The 24672-nt window shown below is 37.9% G+C and overlaps 2 protein-coding genes across 3 annotated transcripts in view; both read right to left on the bottom strand.

Annotated features, from left to right (window-relative positions):
• Positions 1 to 823, bottom strand: part of LOC123876114 — a 243757-nt gene extending 242934 nt beyond the window's left edge. The window contains exon 1 of the mRNA XM_045922257.1: positions 219 to 823. The gene's annotated coding sequence lies outside the window, so the exon portion shown is untranslated. The remainder of the gene's footprint in view (positions 1 to 218) is intronic.
• Positions 824 to 6766: 5943 nt separating this feature from the next.
• On the bottom strand, positions 6767 to 22771 carry LOC123876128 (venom acid phosphatase Acph-1-like). Of its 2 annotated transcripts, XM_045922279.1 has the most exons (9): positions 22628 to 22771; positions 17312 to 17422; positions 16028 to 16138; positions 14322 to 14579; positions 13688 to 13870; positions 12274 to 12394; positions 10199 to 10416; positions 8220 to 8431; positions 6767 to 7783 (listed from the first exon to the last, which is right to left on the bottom strand). In XM_045922279.1, exons 2-8 carry the CDS (start codon positions 17414 to 17416, stop codon positions 8264 to 8266), a joined length of 1164 nt encoding a protein of 387 aa, XP_045778235.1. In that variant the 5' UTR covers positions 17417 to 17422; positions 22628 to 22771; the 3' UTR covers positions 6767 to 7783; positions 8220 to 8263. The 2 variants fall into 2 exon arrangements, with proteins under 2 accessions (XP_045778235.1, XP_045778234.1); XM_045922278.1 differs by having other exon boundaries at positions 6767 to 8431.
• Between the last annotated feature and the right edge of the window lie 1901 nt (positions 22772 to 24672).

Consider the following 24672-nt stretch of genomic DNA (forward strand, 5'->3'; position numbering starts at 1 on the left):
CTGTACCGTTTCCGACCCTTGCAATCTCAGAATGATTAAAAAAAAAACAAAAGATTAGCGCACATCTAGACAATTTTTTTTGTGGTTAGAAGTATCAACCTCCCTATTTCTATTCTTTATTTAATTAATTTTATTTAATTGAGTTAGTAGAAATATTAAATTATTTTTAGTTTAGTGGAAACGATACGAAATATGGAATACCACACCAGCAAACATACCTTATTTCTACAGCAAAATGAGAGTGGTGAAGTCAAAAAATCACCACAAAACACATTCCTTGCAAGGTACACATAAACTTAGGGCCAATACATGTATATCTATGACACAAACAGCATTTCTTGTTCATAAGATGAATCACCGAAGAATGCACTGTGATACACTCAGGAACACACACAAAAGCCTACATGGCACACACTTAAACACTTTTCACTACTAGTCGTTCGATTTTCAAATCGTTTAACTATATTTTCATAGTATTTTCGACAAGGCAAAAGTTTTATACAGCGGAAAAAACGACACGGCAACCCCACACCACATCTAGCATACGACTACTCGGCCGCTGTCAAAAGTATAACCCTGACAAAATAAAAGAACCCACGCGACCAGCGATTTCTCAACAAGAACAAGAACTTTTCAACTTAGTCGGGTTCTCACAAGAGAAACTATAAACAAAACTTGAGAAAACTTTTGTTTTGAGTTGTTTAAACGTTCCATTTACAGTTTAAAACACTTCTCTGAATATAAGAACTTGTAAATAATGGACCGCGCGTGTTTCTTAAGCGTTAATATCGGGTTTAAATCACATTTTGTTTATGGTTGAAGCACGATCGCACTTGAAGTTGGAACTAAACAACGTTTTGCTAAACGTAAACCTATCGACACGCTGCTAACTTCATGCGTAAACCGGTGATTACCTGCACGTTTTTTCGTTTTTTGTTTGGGTGGGCAACTGTAAAATAATAATAGCCTTTTGTACAATGCAGAATATAAGAAGACAACTTATATTAATATTGGTTCCAACCTATGTCCCTATTATTATATATTTTAGAGTAGTATTTAGTTAGGTAGGTGCATAGTGACCCAATTATAAATTGCAATATAAGAAACTATAATAGGTAGGTAACTTAATAATTCTTTCCCAATTAGCGCACAACGCGGCTAACAAAAATTTTATGTGCGCTTATCTTAATTTTTTAATTTTTAGGGTGCCTACCTCAAAAGGAAAACCTGTCTGTCTGTCCGTCTGTCCGTTTGTCTGTCTGTCTGTTCGGAGTTAGATACTAATATTTGAGTAGGTAAGTAATTACATAGGTACTTAGGGAAATCGCTCTATTAGATTAAATAATTGTAGGCTTTTTAAAATTAATCCAGGTGCGCAATTGTGATCACCAACCATCAAATATGAAAACAAACCTGCATCGATCCCCGTAACAGATATGACCGAAAAACACATAAAACACCTGCCCTTACCGCATCCCCCCTACACCTCCCCCCATTGAAACGGGTTTCAAAAGGCACACAAACGGTATCCGTGTATAACGATAAATCACGTTCTCATTCATTTATCCGCAAAATGGCGGTGAGGTGCGAAAATGCGAATATTCATTCCACCTAAAAACCGTAAATGTGCGGACTTTGTTTTGGGTCTAAGCACACTTTTTCGGACGTACTAGATATTTTAATTTTTTTAAACACAATTACAAAATATTTGTGTCCAGCGATAAATCACATGACTCATTCATTTATCCACAAATTACTGGTGCGAAAATTTGCGCATTTGCAAGTACAAGTGCTACTTAATTTAAAAAATATATAAAAACACGACTTCTCTGCCAAAAGACGTACTAAAAAGCATTTGAAAATGGTGCCAAACAGCGACCATATTGATTTGAAAATGACTGAACTTTCTCATCAATGTTTCAAGGTAGGGTAGATACGAAGACTGATCTACAGTTTGAACTCTCACACTCAATTTTATTGTATTTATGTACCCACATATTATTACTATACTATTTTTCGTCTGGCTTTACACTGATTAGCCAATGTCAAGTTAGTAGTTATTCACAAGTTATGGAAACTATATGTATAAGTATGGACCCCGTCTGTGCTGGCGCCTGCTGACATACACGCGGCGCCCCCTTAGAGCGCCTCCCAGTCAGTTCCACCACCAATAAACACCAGCAGAACATAAAAACCGGCCACTTCCAACAAAAAACACTCCAAAAAGGCACAACACGCGCGCCAGCAAACGCCACCACAGACGAAGTCCCCACATGTTTTTATATTCCTCCTGTTCCATTTATACTTTTACCATCCATAATCTGTACTTAATATTATAAGAAGGAGAGCTGTGTTTGTTCATAATCGATAAACTCTGAAACTATTGAACCTATTTTAATAATAATTGTTTCACCATTAGAACTTACTTTACCATAAACTTAATTAACTAGAATTAGAATTTACCGAATCACTTAATGAGTTAGAATTTACTTTATCATAAAGTAACATAGGCTATAAATTACATAACATACACTACCGATGAAGTTGCGGACGAAAGCCTCATAATAATAAGCCCTTAGTATTTTCGATAATTTATTCCAATAGCAATAATTTGAAGGCTGAAAGTATCACTAATTTCGTGTTTAAAAAGTGGTGTTAAAATATAATTTGTATTATAATAATGTAAAATTTTAATTACGGCTCTCACCATCAATTCGCGTCAATTGACGTACAAGTGTGGTGAATCCCTCGGATACATTTCACTTGTGACTATATAATTAGGGATTATGGCTGTGTTTAAACTTTAAAACTTTTTCTAATTAAACCGGGCGCGAGGGTTCGTTGAAAACTACAATTTTTATGAATGAAACAGTGTTTATATGAATATTTTATGTTAGTAATCTAGTTTAGACTTACTCTTTTACTTTATTACTACCGCGTCGCTGTAAAATAAATGAGCGGTTCCTAGATTAACTGTTGAAAGAGTGTTAGCCAAAGACTACAATATTATGAGTTTCTTGCTGGTTCTTCTCAGTAGAATCTGCTTTCCGAACGCATCACACTAATATTATAAAGGAGAAAGTTTGTATGTGTGTGTGTATGTGTGTATGTTTGTTACTCCTTCACGCAAAAACTACTGGACGGATTGGGCTGAAATTTAGAATGGAGAAAGATTATACCCTGGATTAGCACATAGGCTACTTTTTATCCCGGAAAATCAAAGAGTTCCCACGGGAATTTTAAAAACCTACATCCACGCGAACGAAGTCGCGGGCATCAGCTAGTGTCTCCATAAATTGGTTTACATGAAATAAATATTTTTGAATTTTAACAGTCGCACTGCCTGTATTCACTGACCCTCTGATGTCATCTGTCCAGTATTCACCTACAGTACGCGACAGGTTGTGATGGCAATCGGAGTATGCGGTGGAGGGACGCCTCACACACTCGCATGTTACCCATGCTCACTTGCAATGGGTTAGCGCGGGCTGCTGTACATACAGATGTACGGAACGTTCCCACCCCGGTTGCCATCTCAACCTGTCGCGCACTACAGTAGGGGGTCTGGGACGCACGTTATTTATTAGCAATGCAATATTGAATAAAGATTGCTATAACAAATCTTACAGGCGACGCAAATTATCTAAACAAAATGAAACAAAGATTTTTAACTTTTCAAGAACTTTTGTTTAAAATCGTCAAATGCACCGGAATGCTTTCCTGCTAAGAGAACCAGCAAAAAAACTCGGCTCTTGTTCTTGTTTGACAGTGAAGATATTATCATAGTGCGAGTCAAAAACTTAACTCTAGAAAGTCTAAACCGCGGGCAAATCGCGTCGTTTACGCGTTTCTCCGAGTCTTCTTAGACTCAGGCGCGTTTGGAACCCTCGTAGCTGTAGTTAAGTTTAGACTGTAATTAATTATCATCTTACAAACCTAACAATTCTAACTATCAAAAGCCTCGATAGCTCAACGGTTGACGAGCGGACTGAATTCCGAAAGGTCGTCGGTTCAAACTCCACCCGTTGCACTATTGTCGTACCCACTCCTGGCACAAGCTTTACTCTTTATTGCAGGGGAAAGGGGAGTATTAGTCATGATTAGGATGGATAATATTCTTTATAAGTATAAAAAAAGGTGTAAAATAGTACATACTTTGAATAAATGATTTTGAGTTTGAGTTTGAACGTTTCTGTAAATCGTTAATCTTTTATGTCAGCTAAGAAAAAAATAGCATTTAGGATTTATGTAGGTTCCCTATTGTAGTGGTAGTAACGCCCAAATATCTATGGTATTTCATTATTTATTCAATTGGAAATTTCGTGCGTAGACCACCAGACCATTATTATGGTTTTACATTGGCGCTACCAAATTGCCTCGTGTCGACATAATAATACATTTTATCAGATTTTATAGTGGGAAATTTTGTATCAGTTTTTTTATATATTAGGGTTCCGTACCTCAAAAGGAAAAAAGGAACCCTTGTAGGATCACTTTGTTGTCTGTCTGTCTGTCGTTTCTGTCTGTCTGTCGTGTCTGTCAATAAAACTTATAGGGTACTTGACAAATAATCATAAAATTTGGCAGGCAGGCAGGTAGGTCTTGTAACACAAGTAATGGAAAAATCTGAAAATCTGAAAGAATTTGTGCTTAAGTACGTCAAAAAAATATGAATACATAATTGTTATTTTTTGTACATTTACATTATACAGACAGACAGACATCAAAGTGATCCTGAAAGGGTTCCGTTTTTCTTTTCGAGGTACGAGCCCTAAAAATACGCAATTATACAGTCTTGAAATCTCAAAGAAATGATGTAGGCAAAAAAATACGCGCTGAATTGAGAACCGGAGAGGTTCTCAATTCAGCGCGTCTTCGAAGTCGGCTAAAAATGATAAGTCTACTTATTCACAATTTTTTGAACTCTTAAGCCCCTAAACCCAAAACCAAATGTGTTTATTTAACAAATGGTCGTATGAAACCCTGTATTTTCTTGCATTACAGATTTTGATGAGGGTTCTCTTATTGCTTTGTCAACGGTGGCAGTGGGCAGTCCGTCCCTTGTCAGTTGTCACCTCACGGTGGACGCTAATTGTGAATTCCAACAGATAATTTGTCTAAGTTGCAATTATTATCTGTATAAGTACTAGAACATATAGAATATATAGAATTCGTAATGAGGAAATCCGTAGAAGAACCAGAGTGAACGACATAGCGAAGTAGCCAGCTGAAGTGGCAGTGGGCAGGCCACGTCTGCCGCAGAACTGATGGCCGCTGCCCGCTGGGACAGACGTGTTCTGGAGTGGAGACCGTGTATCAGCAAGCGCAGTGTGGGACGCCGTCCAACCCGCTGGACTGACGACCTTAAGAAGATAGCGGGGAGCGGGTCGATGAAGAAGGTGGAGGACAAAAGAGCAGGTGGGTCACCTGATGTTACGTGCTTACCGCTGCCTATGAACACTTGCAGTACCTCTTCTTCTTCTTCTTTCTTAGCCTTTGTTAATGCATTGTTGGACATAGGCCTCCTCACGTGCACGCCATTCCTCTCGGTGTTGTGCAAGCCTCCTCCAAGTTTTTCCCGCCAACTTGGTAATGTCGTCTGACCAACGGGAGGGCTGTCTTCCAACGTTCCTCCTTCCGGTACGTGGCCTCCATTCAAGCAGCAAACGAGTCCATCGCTCGTCTGTAGTCCTACAGACATGCCCTGCCCATCTCCATTTCAACCTGGACACTTTCAAAACAATATCAGTTAGTCTTGTTCTTTTCCTGATTGTGGCGTTTGGCACACGGTCAATGAGCGATATACCCAGCATGGCCCGCTCCATTGCTCGCTGTGCCACTTACAGTTTGGATGTTATTTGTTTTGTCAGTGTCCACGTTTCCGAACCGTAGGTCATGACTGGCAGCACACATTGCTCGAACATACGCCGCTTGAGATAGACGGGGATCTTCTTATTCTTTAGGACGTCGGATAGTTTGCTGAAGGCAGCCCACCCGAGTTGGATTCGGCGTTCCACCTCTCTCATTTGGCTTTGCTTATCTAGGGTCACTACTTGACCCAAGTAAACATACTCGTTTACCTTATCAATCTGCTTGCTTGCAGTACCACAGGAACCCCCAATACGTTGCCGGTATTTCTGAAATTTGTTGGTCCGCCCCTCGAAGAACCTCATGTAATCTAATGGGAACACCGCAGAAGGGATTTGATTCCGCAGTTTGCATGTGCGTGGAAAAAAAGATCTGGCACAACGGGCAGTCATCAGTACAGTCTGTCTTTCTTCTCGAGTGGTCTGTGGATCTGACATTCAAAGAAAACACTCAAAAGGTTGGGAGTGCAGTATAATAATGCATTCAGAATGCTCTTGGGGCTGCCAAAGAACTGTGGTTCAAGTGGAATGTTTACAGAGGCCAGGACTTTCATGCCATCATCCGTAAAAAGCCTCACTCCTACAGCGCCATTGAGTACGATGCCATGTACCCCTATAGGATTTAATAAAAACCAAAAAACCACAGATTTATTAGAATTTTATGTCTGAGATTAGTCCGCTTGAATCTTAGGCTCGACGCATACTAGAAAAAAGGTCTGGAGCCGAGACATAACGTCTTTTTCAGATAAACTTAGCTTTAAATTAGTAGATAATATACAGTTAAAATTCATATAGGTAGTGAAAATAAAACACGGAGGAGGCAGTAGCTATAAGCGATTATACAGACAGTCTCTAACTACAAGACAGAGAATAAAATAACTATGAAAATAAAACTCAAATTAAAAAAAATATCAATATCACAATTTTATTAAAGTCCATACATATTGTTCTTTCTTGTTACAAATTAGATACCTACCTAAGTTTTAATTAAGTACAATTTTATCGACAATTGATTGTTCTTGATTGTCTTCCCATTATTAAAACTTTAAGTAGTTTGTTCGAATTCGACAAGTTTGTCTTACAAACTTATCATATGACACATTACGAGGCTATTTTCCAACTTGTCGATGCGTCAGGGCGTATAGTCGGTATTTGTTAAACATGGATACCGAAAGCTTACCGATTGGCTGTTATTCAAAGAGTGTTTCCTTCGCGGTATGTGCGGGAATTGGACGGAACAGTTTCGGCATACGCCGAACGGCATTCGCCGTACTCACCGCTGATTTTCAGGAAACTGAATGACGGTAAGAGAATTTCATTGCAAAATATTGCTGTTCGGTATGTTTGTAAGTTACATATCCAGTATGTTCGCAAACCAAGTCCTACATCGTAAATGAAGTTTAGGCTGAGATTTATTAAGCGCACTTTGAATTTGCTCAGACTTAGGACACTGTTAAAACGAGACAGCGTTATACTACTGCCATAAATCTGTCCCGTTTTAACTGAAACTTAAGTCTTAGCAAAGTCAAAGTGTGCTCTACAGATTTCAACCTTGGATTGAGTTGATTTCATGAAAGATGCCACACCTTGACTCTGTCGGTGTGCCTTGCGCCTAGGCTTTACTGACAATCAGTTTAGATTATCAAATCCATAGTATTTAGCCCATATTTGGTCCTATGGCAGACCACCCCACTAAGTGGACAAGCGACATCAAACGAGTCGCAGGGCTGCTTGTGGAAGTCCCAACAAGAGATCTATGTCCACTAGTGGACAATGATGATAGTCCTATGATCTAAAACACAGATACCCTGAGTACTAAAGGCGCGCAAACATTATAGACACATTTACAATAGCAACGCGGTAACGTTTCGGTAAAGTAGCCAATGCATCGACCAATCAGGAAACAGCTAAACAACCAGTGAACGACAAAGCATAGAAGGCGATCCAATTGTCATTTGAAAATAGGTCTCATTAACGTCTGTTTAAATTGCAACAGGGTCATGATTGACACTGTGGGTCTTACGACTCTACCCGCTCGCGCTGCTGCGATCGACCGACTCATACGTTTAAATCTATAGAGAGCACTTTGACTTTCTGTAGACTTAAGTTTCAGTTATAATGAGACAGACTTATGCCAGCGGCATAACGCTGTCTCGTTTTAACAGTGTCTTAAGTCTGAGCAAAGTTCAAGTGCGCTCTACAGATTTCAACCATAGTGACAGCTGTTAAGCAGCTACAATAGATTGAAGACGATTGCGGTAGAGTGCGTAGGTATACATGCCCACCACATGATTTTATTACGATAATAGAGTATTCGGAATATTTCTATGTTTTGTAGTTCGCTGTAAAAACTAAATTAACTCTTAAGGCTACATCACAGCTTCTTCCATCGATGATCACAGCTCAGTTCTAATGTTACAGATGTTATAGAACTCCTTCTCCTTAAGGAGGTACTCTTGAGTTATGACCTTGAATTTGTTGAAGTCGCAATATTGACTCTTCTCGCAGCCCGTGATGTGCAGGTTCTGGGCCGTGGACTGGCCAGCTCTGGGCAAGAAGATTGGCTGGAAGAGGAGAAAATCAACTGATAACGATAATAAATCTTATACAGGGTGTACTCAGAATGCTAGCAAAAACGAAGACAGGTTATACTACTGATGATTAATGATAAGATACCACAAATGAAATTACGACAATTTTTTGGGTTCCGTACCTTAAAAGGAAAAACGGAACTCTTATAGGATCACTTTGTCTGTCTGTCTGTCCGTCCGTCGTGTCTGTCAAGAAAACCTATAGGGTACTTCCCGTTGATCTAGAATCATGAAATTTGGCAGGTAGGTAGGTCTTATAGCACAAGTAAACGAATACCGAAAACCGTGAATTTGTGGTTACATCATTAAAAAAATATTAAAATGTGTTTCAATTTTCAAAGTAAGATAACTATACCAAGTGGGGTATCATGTGAAAGGGATTAACCTGTACATTCAAAAACAGAGTTTTATTTATTTTTATGCATTATAGTTTTGATATATTGTGCAAAATGTCGGAAAAAATACCCGAGTACGGAACCCTCGGTGCGAGAGTCTGACTCGCACTTTTTTTTAATCCTGTGTTTTTAGAAGTTCATCTGACTCAAACATCTGACTGACGCTAGAGATCAATGAACGTTCCGTAAATAGGTCACTCGAAGTCAATGCTGCGTCGTAGATAGGGCATTGACCCGAGTTTTGCACGCTTTACCGCATAATATCCCGCATTGGGTTTGAAAAATACTAGATCACTAAAACTACAAGATGAGCCAAATAAGAGTAGTTATTTTCATTAGATTGTGTTAAGGTAGTACAATAATACTGCTAAGTTTTTGCTGGCGTTCTGGTTACATTCTATACTTTCCTCAAATAAAAAGAATTTGGGGATATTATTGTTTAGCTAAGTCGTTAAAATTTATCTATCTCGGGCGCTCATTTCTAGGTTTTCGTAGACATGTGCGTTTAAAGTAATTTAATATCACTTATGATTAAGATTTTGAATTTTCAAGCATTATTAATAGCCTAGCTGTTCGAACTTCGGGCGCTCATTTCTAGGTTTTCGTAGACATGTGCGTTTAAAGTAATTTAATATCACTTATGATTAAGATTTTGAATTTTCAAGCATTATTAATAGCCTAGCTGTTCGAACTTGAGTGTCTATTTCGGAGAGTTCTATATACGTGACAAAGCAAAATGGAAACCAGTAATGTAATACGTGACTGATCAATTATTTACAGGAATTAATTTGTTGCCATAATTAGAATAAGGCGTATACTACGTACGGCATAATATTGTAACTATGGTTTTATGTAATACGAGTTTCTTGCTGGTTCTTCTCGGTAGGAACGGCATTCCGAACCAGTGGTAAATTATTTGACGATTCAAAAGCACTTGTAAAAGTTTATTTGAATAAAAATCTATTCTATTCTATTCTATTCTAATACTTGCTTCCCACGGTGCGTGATGTTGCGGACGGACACGGACAAACCCGCACTGACACACCATGGGAAGGTTAGCTGTCCGTTGTAGAGCAAACACGTCTGACGTGTTGCGTCCGGGGTTCAGTAACTTAAAAATGGCTTCAAATCTCAAGACCCACACAGACTGACACGCATCGTTGGCAGAGCTTTGTGCGCGGTGCGTGGATGTCCGTGGTCGTTCGGCCGTGCGTGATAATTCGCAGAGTCACGCACCGTGGGAAGCCGATATAAGAAATTCACTGTGCACTGGGCGTCAATGGAAGGATAGGTGTTAGATATATGTTAATAGTCTAGAATCCAAGAACTTATACGTTGTACTCACCACAACAGTTAATTCTCCGGTACTCTTCAACCTGTACATCTCCAGACCAAACAGGGATCCGTATTCAGGCAGGCTTTGTTCATGCTTGAGGACCTGGGCGACTTCCATCAAAGCTCCGATGTTGAAGTCGTGGGCGGAATACATGCGGAACCTCTTCTGGACCTGCTTGCCTGCTGCTATATCGTTGGCAGCATTGATGAAGTCATTCAGAATTACTCCTGGAAAAAGGAAATGTGTCTTTCTGTAGTTTATAACAATTACCGTAGGGATCTCTAATTTTTTTGAAAAAAAAAATATAGCCTATGTTACTCAGGAATAATATAGCTTTCTACTAGTGAAATAATTTCCAAAATTTAAAAAAATTTACTTTTAATTTTGTCGTGTTAAATTAACTTCAGTTTTACTATAATCTAATTATAATTTGATATCAAACGTTATTTATTAAACAATAATTGTTTTATTTTGTTATAATAAAAAATATGAACAGTGAATTTCGTGCTTAGTTTCTGAATGTCTATAGTCTAGACTTATTATAGACCGATTTTTTAAGTCTTCTACGTAAAATAAACTTGGTTGAAAGTGTAACATTAAAAAATATGCGTTCACCAATTTGAAACTTGAGATTAATTATCTTAAAAACAAATAATTAAACGCATAATTAAATGTTTTCAGAACGACCTCTAAAAAGGGTTTTCTGACGGGTCTTTGAACCGCTCTATCCTTCATTATGAATAATATAAGGCTGACCACAAATTAGTTTCCACTTGAAAATGCGTCGTAGAAAATGAAATAGAAAATATCATTGCAGTATTGAACGCAAGTAGGAAATCTGTCAGAGATTTTCTTTGTAATTTATGCAGAAATATACATAGAAATATAATATGAAGGAATTTTAAATTCAAATGAAGTAAATCAATACAGCGCAAGTGATAGAAAATCATTTTTTTTGTATACTTAAGTAGGCATTGAGAAACGATTTCTCGCATAAAACGTTCTTGCTCAATGTTTCTGACACGTACCTACTGCTAAGGCTTAGTTTTTTTTTATAATAAAATTCAAGGGGTAGATTTGATGGAGTCCGTTTCAGACGACGTCCGATTATTATCTAACCCCATTAGATGTGGAATTCCCAAAAAATCATTTCCTAGTAATGAGTGCCTACGTTATAAGAGAAACTTCCTGTCAAAACTTCACATTTTGCCTGAAGCCTAAAGCTTTGCGTTGAAAGATATCTAATTCAGTCAATAAGTCGGTAGCATGTCTTTTTATATCTAAGTCTGTATGGATATGTAGTGTGCGGCTAGCCTAAGAATCTGAATAATAATTACAATAATATGAAATTATATTCCATAGTTTAATCCCGTACAAAGTTTTGAGGGGGTTTGAAGATTTCTAACAAGTAATTAGATTTTATTGTGTAATTTAAATCCCCTCGTAAAAGTTTTTGCATAAATTAATAATAAATCCATTGGATAAAAGACAATTATTCTATCCCGAATCCTCGAATCTTAAATCGAATAGTCAGAGAGACAACCGCAAGATTAACTCTCTTGTGAATTTAAGGGATAAATTGTTAATAGATATAGGTAATAATACTTATATAGAAACGTTAACTACAAACCAAATTATGTGTTTAATGATCCCTTCAATAAATCAGTACATTAAAGGTTGGTAATAAATATATTAACACTATGCTCCTGAAAAAAGCATATTATACAGTCGAAGATTATGTAAATGATAAAAGAGCGTGGATTTGACCTGCAGCTCGCTGCAGCAATGCCCGGGACTGCCATTACTTTTATACATGGCATAATATTGTACATCAAATCTTTGAAAAGAGCAACCGCCGAGATTCTTGCTGGTTTTTTTCAGTAGGAAAGGCATTCCGAACCAGTGGTAGTGGTAGATTTTCCGGGATAAAAAGTAGCCTATGTCCGTCCCCGGGATATAAGCTAACCCTGTACCAACTTTCGTCAGAATCGGTTAAACTGTTGGGTCGTGAAAAGGTAGCAGACAGACAGACAGACAGACACACTTTCGCATTTATAATATTAAGTATGGATTTGAATACCAACCTCCACCGATCTTCTTCATCTCATCATAACGGAAGTACAGCCTGTAAGACAGTCCGGCGGCTTCTCCTAGTCTAGGCAACAGCGGTTTTGCCCATTGTGGAACATCTAGGCCAAGGCTGACCTGAAATAAATATACATAATATAATAAAAGTCTTAAAATAATAATAAAACAAGTGTAAATTAAAAATTTATACTACCCCAGACAAGTGAAGGTTACAGTAACTAGAAAAGAGCTGATAACTTTCAAACGGCTAAACCGATTTTCTTGGATTATAGCTAAGAACACTCTCGATCAAGCCACCTTTCAAACAAAAAAAAAAAAAACTAAATTAAAATCGGTTCATTAGTTTAGGACCTACGTACGATGCCACAGACAGATACACAGATACTCACGTCAAACTTATAACACCCCTCTTTTTGGGTCGGGGGTTAAATAGTAGGTAATGATATAACCACAAATTCACTGTTTTCGGATTTTTTCCTTTACTTGTGCTACAAGACCTACCTACCTGTCAAGTTTCATGATTCTAGGTCAACGGGAAGTAACTTATAGGTTTTCTTGACGGACACGACAGAGACAGACGGACAGACAGACAGACAGATGAACAAAGTGAACCTATACGGGTTCCTTTTTGAGGTACGGACACGGAACCCTAAAAATAGGCACGTAGGTATTTAATGATATTAAGCAGAGTAAGAAAACAATAGCCTTCGAGATAGTTTTAAATGCTAATTGGTTTTGAGTTTGCTGATAATTCGAATTAGTTCAACGGCTATTTATGTCAACTTTATCGCTTTGACTTCATGTTTTTGTTTATAATATTTTTTAGCCTAAGCAAACAGCAAAAATAAACTAAATAATCTCTGAAATAGGTACCTACCTGCAGAGTTTACAGGACGAACTGACAGACTGGCTGGACAAGGGTTTCTTATACCGGCTTCCCACGGTGCCTAACCTTTAAAGCCTACTCGGGTTTCGGACCAAATGCCATATTTATTTTCGTCAGAATATCATCAAAAATGTCATTTGTAGGGCACCGTATCCGAAGGATGCCAACGAGATCCTATTTCTACACTGTCTGTCTCCACTGTCCGTTCGTCCGTTCGTCCGTCCGTCTGTCAGCGGGCTGTATCTCGTGAACCGTAATAGGTACAGTATTAAATTCTTTAAAGTATGTGCATTTCTAATGCCGCTATAACAACTAATAATAAACATTTCACAATGGCCGCCATGACAATGAAGCAAAATTAAAAAGTGTCATTTCTTGTACGACGGTACGGAACCCTTGTTCGAGTCACACACTTGAGTACACGCACACACATACACACAAACACACAAAAGTTTGCCTTTATAATTATTATTAGTGTGATATTAGTGTGATGTGATAAATAAATCTTGTCCAGTTATGCTTACCTGACTCTTGAACAAATCGAATAGAACTTGGTACAAAAGGGGGTTTTCAGTGAAATTCCTGCCAGTTTCCTTCTTCAGGATTATCGCCAGGTCCTTGAACTGAGCAAACTCTTGGTGGGAAGCTTCTTCCTTGGCCCTCTGCAGCAGCTCTTTGAAGTACTTGCAGTTGGAGTGGAAACGTAGCTGAAAATACACAATGATGGTCAAATATGGGCAGATACTGACCAGAACGACCTCCTTGGCTCAGTTGTAAGCACTTTGGTCTTATTAGTGGCAGGGGTTTGGAATTTTGTAATTTCTAGTCCGGTCTGGTGGGAAGCTTCGGCTGTGGCTAGTTACCACCCATCCGACAAACCTGTGCCGCCCAGCGATTAAGCGTCCCGGTACCGTTTGTAGAAACCAAAATGTATGGGTTTAATGAAAACTGCCAGACCTTCCAGATTAGCCCGCTTCCATCTCAGACTCCATCATCACTTATCACCACGTGAGATTGCAGTCAAGGCCTAAATTGTATTTGAATGAAAAAATGAGTTGAAACTTTTTATATTTATGTTATTTATAGCGGTGGTTTTCAGCCGGAACCCCGAGTCGCTTGGCGCCACGGAAGACTTCGTAATTGTAACCTATTACTTACATAATCTTCAGACAATGGTACAGCAGTATAAGGAACGGGTTGCCAGACTTTTCCCAAGCCTTCACCCCACTGCTGGGGAACTTCTGGGGGGTACAACGCCGCCATGGCCATTTGCGCGGTCATCTTGGTCCTTTCCTTATCCGTGCTCCTTACTGATATTTCGTCTTGGAGGTAGAGGCTGGAAAGGAGCCCTAAACCTTCGCGCCCATATCGCTGTCTGATGAATTTACCAATTTGGAAGGCTGTTTGTTTACCAATCTGTGAAAATAAATAAACAAGATAGAGTTAAGGCCTTCTCTCTCATAGAAGGGGAGATCGAACACGCTTTATCAGCCCCCCTACCCCCCCTACCCCCTATCAGCCCCCTACCCCTACCCCCCACCCTACCCCCCTCCCCTCTACCCCCCACCTCCCATCCTTTCTCAGGTTTTTTTTAAACACTTGCTAATTATACATGTTGTCACCAGAACGCTAACCAGATCTAGGAGTCGATTCTCTGCTAAAAAGACTTAGGGCTTGTTTCACAACCTCCAGATAAACTTTATCAAACGGATAAAAACGTTATGACAGTTTTGTATTGGGGAACTGACAAAATATCAAATCTATTCGTTAGATAAAGTTTATCTGGTGGGTGTGAAACAGGCCTTTGGAAGAGAGATTTTATGCAGATTTTTTCTCTCTGAAAATGGAACTTTATAAGTTTGCTCTACAACCCAATTTTTGTCGCCCAATATTTGGATAGTCCTGTGCTTTGTTTAAACGGTCTGGTGACAAGTACTTTATGAAAGTTCTTTTAGAAATTTTCATCTGTGTAAAGTAAAGTATTTAACCACCTTGAAAAAATTTCAGAGATAGTTTAAGATCATCATAGATGAAAGTTTAAAATAAACTCACTAAACCACTAACTTTGGCATATAAAGCCGTATAGCATAGTGATCAATAAGACTTAACCTTAATTAACCTTTACTTAATAGTTATTCATCTTTCTACATAATTTTAATGTTATTCTAATGTTTAGCTCTCCCAGGTACCTATACCTATTCTAAAATTAGATCTTCAATATCCAACAAATAACATTATTAAAAAACAGCTAATAATAAAGGTTTATGTCGTAACTTTGTTTTCTTATTCCTCTCGTAGGAACAGGTTGTCCTAATGCTGTCCCAATTAATTTGGGTTTGACATTTAAGGTTTATATCGCTATTAATAGCTATAAGAGGTCGCAATGACCTTTTGTTATTGTGACCTTAATGTTCTGTGTGACATTCAGGTACATTTTTTTACAAAAATATCTAAATTAAATTATTAACTCCATTACTGTACTTTTACTAAGGTATATAATTAATTGTTTTATTTTATTATAACTACCTAACTATTAATTTTATCAAAATACGAAATAAAAATCGATGAAAAAAGAGCGTCTTAAAAGTGGTTACTAGTCAATCTTCTTTTTTTGTGGTTAAAATGTAATTTTTCTCTTGAAAAAAGTTTTGTTTCAATACCTACATACCTTCCAAATTTGATATCTCAGAATAGTATTACTTTCTTCCGCTTTTTTTTTGAAGTGAAAATTTTCTTAGGCGCGCTGTGTGATTTTGGGATGGCTAAAAACTTCAAGGTCGCGTCACCGACATGCAAAAGTGCTTGGAATGCCCATAGATGTAAAACATTCGCTTCAAGAACACATAATTACAATATGCACTTACATTTGTAAGGCCTTCCAAGCCTTCGATGTAAGTGAGGTTCTTTATTTTCTCTTGCTGGTCAGAAAAAGATAGCTCGTCCGCATCTGGGGACCTCTCGCCGTGCCTGTTCACCTGGAAACATAACTCAAAATTTAAAAAACCCCCGACACAAAAACCTCTATAAGAAAACTAGAAAAGAGCTGATAACTTTCAAACAGCTGAACTGATTTTCTTCGATTAGCTCGATAGCTCAACAGTTAAAGGAGCGGACTGAAAACAGAAAGGTCGGTGGTTCAAAACCCACCCGTTGCACTATTGTTGTACCCACTCCTAGCACAAGCTTTACGCTTAGTTGGAGGGGAAAGGGGAATAGTAGTCAGCATAATAAACTTGGCTCAAAAAGTAGCCTATATCTTTCTCCGGGATGCAGGCTATTTCTGTACCTAGCAGACAGTCAAACGGACACATTTTTGCATCCATTGTACCCGAAAGTTTGCTTGTCTGTTAGCTAATTGCAGTGAGTAGGTAAATCAATTGAAAGTAAGCTATTCAAGCCCTTGGGCTCTACATCTAGATCTGTTCTTCGAGCTATGCTTATGTTCCGTCCATTGCCACTTTACCTTCGCCTCTCGTTGAGCTAGGTATACCAATACTTAGGGTACCAGCCAGGTAACCTCTCCGTGTGCCTGAGTGTTGCGGGTAACAGCAGCGCTTGGGCCAGTGTACCCTGGTAACATGGTTAACAGTTTCTCTTCATGGGATATTGTTAGCCATGGCTAATTTATCTGGCAGGGAATGGGTGTTGTTCGCGCGTCCTTTTGAGTATCCCGAGCAGATTGCGCAGTAGACGCATCCATGGGGCAAAGTCCCAGGAGAGGAGGGTGTGACTGTGTTGGATGGTGATGAGTGTTTTGTCCATCTAATTACTGGCTGCCCCACCGGTTTCTCTCCTGTCCAGTTTGGTGACGGGCGAGTTAGATGTTGAGGATGGGAAACGTGGAAAGGAAATTGCCCTCGAGAGGACCTGTGGATGATGGACACGGGGCGATCCGTCGTTCCAGCATGCCTCTAATGGTGTTTTGGGGATACGTAGCGTTGCAGTGGTCTGCGCTGGCGGAGTAACGAGGCGCTGTCGGTCCCTTGTGCTCCGTGGTCAGCGTTAGGATGGAACTTCGTGAGGTTTCCGGTCGGCAGGAGCCCGAACCACTGTGCTCTCACGTGGCTGGTGGTATCCATGACTGTTTTTCCTCACGAAAAAAAAGGTAGGTAGGTATACATACATACTAAAGCCAAATAGGTACTTACCACAAAAGCAAGAACCACTTCTCTATCACGAAAATGGTCATCCTTGATAAAGTGTCCACTCAACAGGTGGCACTGCAGGGCCACCAACAAAACGGACCAAAGCATGGTTTACTGTGGACAAAAACATATTTTGGTATTAATTACATTGTTCTTTTTTAAGGTTCCGTACCTCAAAAGGACAAACGGAACCCTTATAGGATCACTTTGTTGTCTGTCTGTCTGTCTGTGTCTGTCTGTCCGTCGTGTCTGTCAAGAAACCTATAGGGTACTTCCCGTTGACCTAGAATCATGTTTGGCAGATAAGTAGGTCTTATAGCACAAGTACAGGAATAAATCTGAAAACCGCGAATTTATGGTTACATCATTTAAAAAAAAAAAAATGTGTTTCAATTTCCAAAGTAAGATAACTATACCACGTGGGGTATCATATGAAAGGGCTTTACCTGTACAGTGTACATTCTAAAACAGATTTTTATTTATTTTTATGTATAAATAGTTTTTCATTTATCGTAAAAATAACCGAGTACGGAACCCTCAGTGCGTGAGTCTGACTCGCACTTGGCCGGTTTTTTATCTATGGAGGAAGTCTGCAAGTAGGTACCTAAGCTAAGAGCGTACGGGCACAACTTACGAGTATGTGGTACGGGCTTGCTCTTTCGATATTTTATCGCGCATTTTTTCGCAGAATTCTGTGGTGGCAAAACTCTCATTTATTTATCATCTCATTATTACCATATTTATTACCTACCATATTTTAATACTTTTTTACAAAAATAAAATAACAGAAAAAACAACAACAAAAAAACAGAAACAATAAAATAATAGAAACAACAAAACAATAACAGAAACAAAAGAAAAAAAGTAAAGTGACGAAAAAAATACTTGCATACTTATTATTACAATATTAATTATATAAAAAATCGAAGTGTCTGTTTGCCTGTCTGTTTTACGGCTTATCCGCTTAACCGATTTTGACGAAAGGTTGGTTGGTTATTTTAAGGGTCCGGGGACGCGCGTAGGCTACTTTTTCTTCTGGAAAATCCTGGGTCCAGGTGTCCCGGATTTTTACAAACCTAAATCCAGATAAACATAGCTTGCATCCTGGAGAAAGCCATAAGCGACATTTTATCCCGAAAAATCCCGTGGGATTTTTAAAACTTATAACTATGCGGACGAAGTCACAGTTATCATCTAGTTAACTGTATATTAAAATCCCGTTCGCCTCACGTGCTACAAATTATATCATTGACCTGTTGTATCGCTATTGATTGAACTTTGCCCGCTCTTATCGACGAGATTTGTTTTGCTGAAATTATTATTATTTACTAACTACAAGATAATAATATAGGTGACATAAGATCGACCGTTTTATCTTTGAATGTTGAATAGAATAATCATTGTGACTAGAAATAGAAGCGCGCTCATAGTTAATGAAAACTTAGATATAGGTAGGTATGTATTACAGTTAAAACTCGTATGTGGTCAAAACTGTTCCAAATCTTATAAGTAGTACATTACTAGATAGTGCCCTCCAATGTGACAACCCTGCAAACAGCTGATCGCGGAAACGGACTCTTAACAGGATAAAGTTGAAAACTAAAACCCGACAAATTGTTTTTCTGTCGCTTGGTATATTTTAATGTTGTAGTACATTTATATTTATGAACTCAGAATTTTCTCCTCTTTCATTTGACACCCCACTCGATACAATAGCAAAAAAAATTGCAGACCCCCACTTTTTGTCATGTAATATCCGTTAGGTCAATTTTTTTCGTATAAAATGTACGTGTGTATCTGTCTGTGGCATCGTAGCTCCTAAACCAATGAACCGACTTTAATTCAGTTTTTTTTTGTTTGAAAGGTGGCTTAATCGAGAGTGGTCTTAGATATAATCCAAGAAAATCGGTTGAGCCATTTGAAAGTTATCAGCTCTTTTCTAGTTACTGTAACCGTCACTTGTCGGGGGTGTTATAAATTTTTAATTTACACTTGTATCGTTTTTAGATGTTCATATTTAGATAGATATTTAAATTTTACTATTGATAAACGGTTTTCTGTATCGAGATACCAACTGTGTCAATACTGAAACGTAACCTTTTAGGTATAATGCTCGTAGGAAATTGATACCTGAATGCGAGGTCAGAGTTAAGAGTGTTCGTGCTCATACCTTCACGAAATGCCGATATTCGCATATCTCGAGTTACATGTATACTGCACTTTGTACATGAGTATTGTGATATTAAGTTACTATAATGCATACATATGTACTTAGATACTAATTGTTATAAAAAAGCCGTGATGTTATGTGCGTCCTAAGCAATTAAATATCACTTGTTTTAATGGTGAAAAGGTATTTTCGTCTACGAGCTATAGACCTGTGACCGGCGGACAAACAGATGCACAGACAGACAAACAGACTGCAGAGTGACATTAATAGGTCCCCGTTTTCACCCTTTGGGTACGGAATCCTAAAAATTAACAAATTGTACTTTGATGTAAGATTTTGTACATCTTTGTTACCTGTTATCTGCCAAAGCCACCGTGATCCAAACTTCAAAGTCACTGATCGTTCGCCCTCGTAGAGAAACTTACAGCTCTTACAAGTGTAAATTAAAAATTTATAACACCCCCGACAAGTGAAGGTGAGGCAGTAGGTAACTAGAAAAGAGCTGATAACTTTCAAACGGCTGAACCGATTTTCTTGGATTACTAAGAACACTTTCGATTAAGCCAACTTTCAAACAACAAAAACTAAATTAAAATCGGTTCATTAGTTTAGGAGCTACGATGCCACAGACAGATACACAGATACATGTCCAACTTATAACACCCTTCTTCTTGGGTCGGGGGTTGATAAAATAACGAAGGGAAGGGTCTCAAAGGCTGTTTATGTAACACAAGGAAATTAAAATCAACTGCCGGAAAATACAGCCTAAAACTAGTTTCCGTAATCACACACGACCCTGACTATGAAGATAATTTGTTAAGAGCTGTGTCAGATCAGACGAGATAATGCGAGCGTTAAACCTTAGGATACACAAACGAAACCTGCCCGGCAAGCATGGGCAGTAGATAAAAATTATATTCCTTATTATATCCACTGATTTAGAATAGAATAGATAGATTTTTATTTTTATATTTATTTGTATGACATCAGTGGATATAATTTTTATCTACTGCCCATGCTAGCCGGGCTGGTGGATTTAAGTTTCTTATTTTTAAAGTTCCATACATACCTCAAAAGGAAAAACGGAACCCTTACAGGATCACTTTGTTGTCTGTCTGTCAAGAAACCTATATGTTGGAAAAAATACCCGAGTACGGAACCCTCAGTGCGCGAGTCTGACTCGCACTTGGCTGGTTTTTGTTTTGTTTTATCTGAATCTGTCTTAATTACTGGTCATCAGTTAAATACTGGTTGGGTACTATTAATTAGTAACCTAATCGTTCTTTTAGTATTCCTCAATTAACCTGTATCTAGATCTAAGATATGACTATCTGATGCTAGCGACATCATCCTCGCATTTTTAGGTTTTTGGAAAAATTCGTGAGAAACTCTTTGATTTTGCAGAGCAAACAGGTCCGTGTGCTTTCCCACCCAGCTTTCCTTCTGTGCCAAAATTTTTAAAGGACCAACAGATTGTTGTGATTTTTGCACGGATATTTTATTTATTTTATTTTATTTTTATTTTATTTTTATTTATTTGGGACAATAAACAATTACATATTATATATTAAAGCTATAACTTAAATCTATCATTAAATATTAGTAAATATGTAATCAACTACACTATCCACAGCTTAACAATAGAACTAGGGCGATACAATGTGAATAAACTTCTTAACCTAATATTAACAAAGGACTGTACAGTAATTGAAAAAAAAAAAACAACTAATAATATTATAAGATATAGTTGACCCGCCCCGGCTTTGCAAGGGGAGCCTACCTATCCGACGCGTGCCAATTTTTAGGTTCCGTAGCCAAATGGCAAAAAACGGAACCATTATGGATTCGTTATGTCTGTCTGTCTGTCTGTCCATCCATAATATGTCACAGCCACTTTTTTCCGAAACTATAAGCAATATACTGTTGAAATTTGATAAGTAGATGTATTCTGTGAATGATATTGAGGTTTGAAAGAAAGAAAGAAGAAAGAAAGAAATCTAATATCATTTTTTTCTAAACTGAATAGTTTGCGCGAGAGACACTTCCAAAGTGGTAAAATGAACGAGGTCTAGTAAGTAGTTTTTTTTTTTTAATTTAAAAGAAATACCCGACTACAGAACCCTCAGTGCGCGAGTCTGACTCGCACTTGGCCGGTTTTTTTACTAAGAAAAAATGAAAATGCATTGTATGCTATATGCTATGTATTCTGGCTAAAAGTCTTCTTTCTACTAAGCTTTTATACTGATCGCGATCGATTTGCTGTTACCCGTTGAGGAGTTCCATCCTCTTTTTCCGGAACTGTTCAACAGATCTTCACCAAACTTACATGATACCAACCTAACAGTACAACCTTTGTAAAAAAAGAATTGTGAAAATCGGTTCAAAAACGGAGTTATAGAGTAAAATTGATAAAAAGTTTGATCCCGTATTCCGAACAATCTTTAATTTTTTTCGGGATAAAAGCTACCCTATATATTAATTCGGAGTGTCAGTTACCATCGTACCAAATTCCATTTAAATGCGTTTAGCTGTTTTCGCGTGATGCGCGTACGGACAGACAGACTGACAAAATTAAAAAAAAAAAAAATGGTTTGGGGTCTATATCGATAGTAATGTTTTTTGCGATTAAAATTTTCGAAATATATTAAATACTAGCGCCCCGCCCCGGCTTCGCACGGGTGGACATTTATTTTTTCTATTTTCCGGGATAAAATATAGCCTATACGGATTCGGAAGAATCCCTCTAAGTAATGGTAAAAGAAATTTTGAAATCGGTCCAGTAGTTTTTAAGCCTATTCAATACAAACATACAAAAATACAAAGGTTTCCTCTTTATAATATTAGTATAGATGTACAGAAATCATCCAGTTACAATTAAAAAGCTAGAGGTCTAATTGATATCGAACTCTGGATACCGGAATAGGAAGCAGTCGTATTGACCACTCGAATATCACCGCTTTTATCGTACATTTAGGTGGTCTATCTAATAGAACCTAAACTAAAACCTAGCTAAACCTTCTTTCAGACAACTTTTACCTATGCAATATTTTAGTAAGTATAAAAAAATATCAATGACAACAAAGTAATTAGGTATATTTAAGTATGGGTCGGTAAAATCTTAACCATAACAAAAGATTAAAATTACTCACGTTTATTATTAAGATACACGCTAAAATATAAACAAAATTACACGGAACTAGATAGGTGTATAAAGATAACGAAAAAAAAAACAAAACTTATCAAAAAATAAAATAAAAAAATAAAAACGTGTCGACTTAGCGCGTTGCGCGCTGTAACTGTCGAAATGCGCAGGCGCAAGCGACCTTTATGTAAAATAGTGATCGCTAGCAAAACTCCTTTCTTTGCTCGATTTTCAGGCAACAAAGTACAAAAAAACTTTAGGGTTCCTTCATACACACCTTCGAATACTTGGACTCGGTGATCCGTCATTTTTAGGATTCCGTAGTCAACATGGAACCCGAGCAGTTTTCCGATGCCCTTCTGTCCATACGTGATGGACTCTTAGTACTAGAAAGCTGTAACTTAGCAGGTTTCCTCATGATGTTTTCCTTCATTAAAGCAAGTGATACTTGATTAACTTCGAAAACATAGAGTTCCGAGTCAAGTATCGAATTCTGGACTCTAGAATAGGAGTCCGAAGCTTCAGCTACTACGCCTACTGTTATAGGTTTTTTCAGATACAAGTTAGCTCTTCACTGCAATCTCACCTGGTGGTAACGCAAAATCGCTTGGCGCCACGGCTTTGCCTTCCACCAGATATTTTTTTTTAAAAGGTTATAATAATAAAGGATTTTATGTACATAGTAACAATACTATTTAATAACACCAATCCATTTACATAATTTTGTTTTTCCAAGTTTCCAAGCGTCCTTTTATTTATATAGAAACCTGTCCCTCCTTAATCTTTTAATGCTTTTTTTTTGTCATAGCTATTAAAAGTATCACATGATTATACTATTATTATGTGCCCTGGAAGTCCAGTAGTTAGAAGTTTCACGATACATTAGCAAAGAGTACCAGATTCGAATCATTTTTAGGGTTCCGTAGAAGAGTGCTATGGAACCGTATAATTAAGCCTTAGCTGTCTGTACGCCGCGCCCGTCCGTCCGTCTGTCAGCGGGATGTATCTCGTGAACCATAATTGCTGAGAGTGTGAGCCGAAAAGCAAGTGATATTTAATCGCTTTAAATGACTCTGAAAAGTTAGGGGTGCGTGCCGGGGATCAAACTCCTGACCCTCACCGCCATTAGTAAAAACTAGTAAGTAGGTATAGCTATTATAAAAAAAAACGGCCAGGTGCGAGTCAGACTCGCGGACCGAGGGTTCATTTTTCCGACATTTTGCACGATAAATCAAAAACTATTATGCATAAAAATAAATAAAAATCTGTTTTAGAATATACATGTAAAGCCCTTTGCTATGATATTCCACTTGGTATAGTTATCTTACTTTGAAAATTGAAACACATTTTAATTTTTTTTTAATGACGTAACCAAAAATTCACGGTTTTCCGATTTATTCCTTTACTTGTGCTATTAGACCTACCTAGTACCTACCTGCCAAATTTCATGATTCTAGGTCAACGGGAAGTGCCCCATAGGTTTTCTTGACAGACACGACGGACGGATGGACAGACAGACAACAAAGTGATCCTATTAGGGTTCCGTATTTCCTTTCGAGGTACGGGACCCTAAAATACCTTCTAAAACAATTTAATAATACCAATTGATTAATTATTATGTTTTTCAGTATTTATTAGGTATAGAACCTGTATTTATTTTATTGCTAATTTGCCTGATGCTTCATTATGGCAAAAACAATACTGGACATCTATTAATACCTATTAATTTACATAATTATGTTTTCCAAGCGTTTCTTTTATTTGTATGGAACCTGTCCTTACCTAATTCTTGAAATGCTAATTCGTTAGGTATGGCCAAAAAATATTATTGCTATGGGAATAGCATAGGTAGGTACTTATATAACCTAAGAATAAGCTGTGAAAAAGTGGTGATAGCCCAGTGGTTAAGAGGTCCGGCCTTCTATTTGGGAGGTTGGGGGTTTGGTATGATTCTTGGTCAACGGGAAGTACCCGATAGGTTTTGATTACCCCAAATCGACAAACACGACAGACAGACAGATAGACGATAGATAGACAACGAAGTGATCCTAT

This window comes from Maniola jurtina, chromosome 21 (genome assembly GCF_905333055.1).
Source record: "Maniola jurtina chromosome 21, ilManJurt1.1, whole genome shotgun sequence".
Lineage (NCBI taxonomy): Eukaryota > Metazoa > Arthropoda > Insecta > Lepidoptera > Nymphalidae > Maniola > Maniola jurtina.

What these genes read in the sequence shown, in the direction of transcription:
- LOC123876128 (XM_045922279.1), bottom strand. Translation starts at nt 17,416, where the DNA reads ATGCTTTGGTCCGTTTTGTTGGTGGCCCTGCAGTGCCACCTGTTGAGT. An exon ending in AAGTGGTTCTTGCTTTTGTG is followed by an intron (nt 16,139 to 17,311) that starts GTAAGTACCTAT and finishes TTATGTTTCCAG; the next exon opens with GTGAACAGGCACGGCGAGAG. An exon ending in TCGATTTGTTCAAGAGTCAG is followed by an intron (nt 12,395 to 13,687) that starts GTAAGCATAACT and finishes TATTTATTTCAG; the next exon opens with GTCAGCCTTGGCCTAGATGT.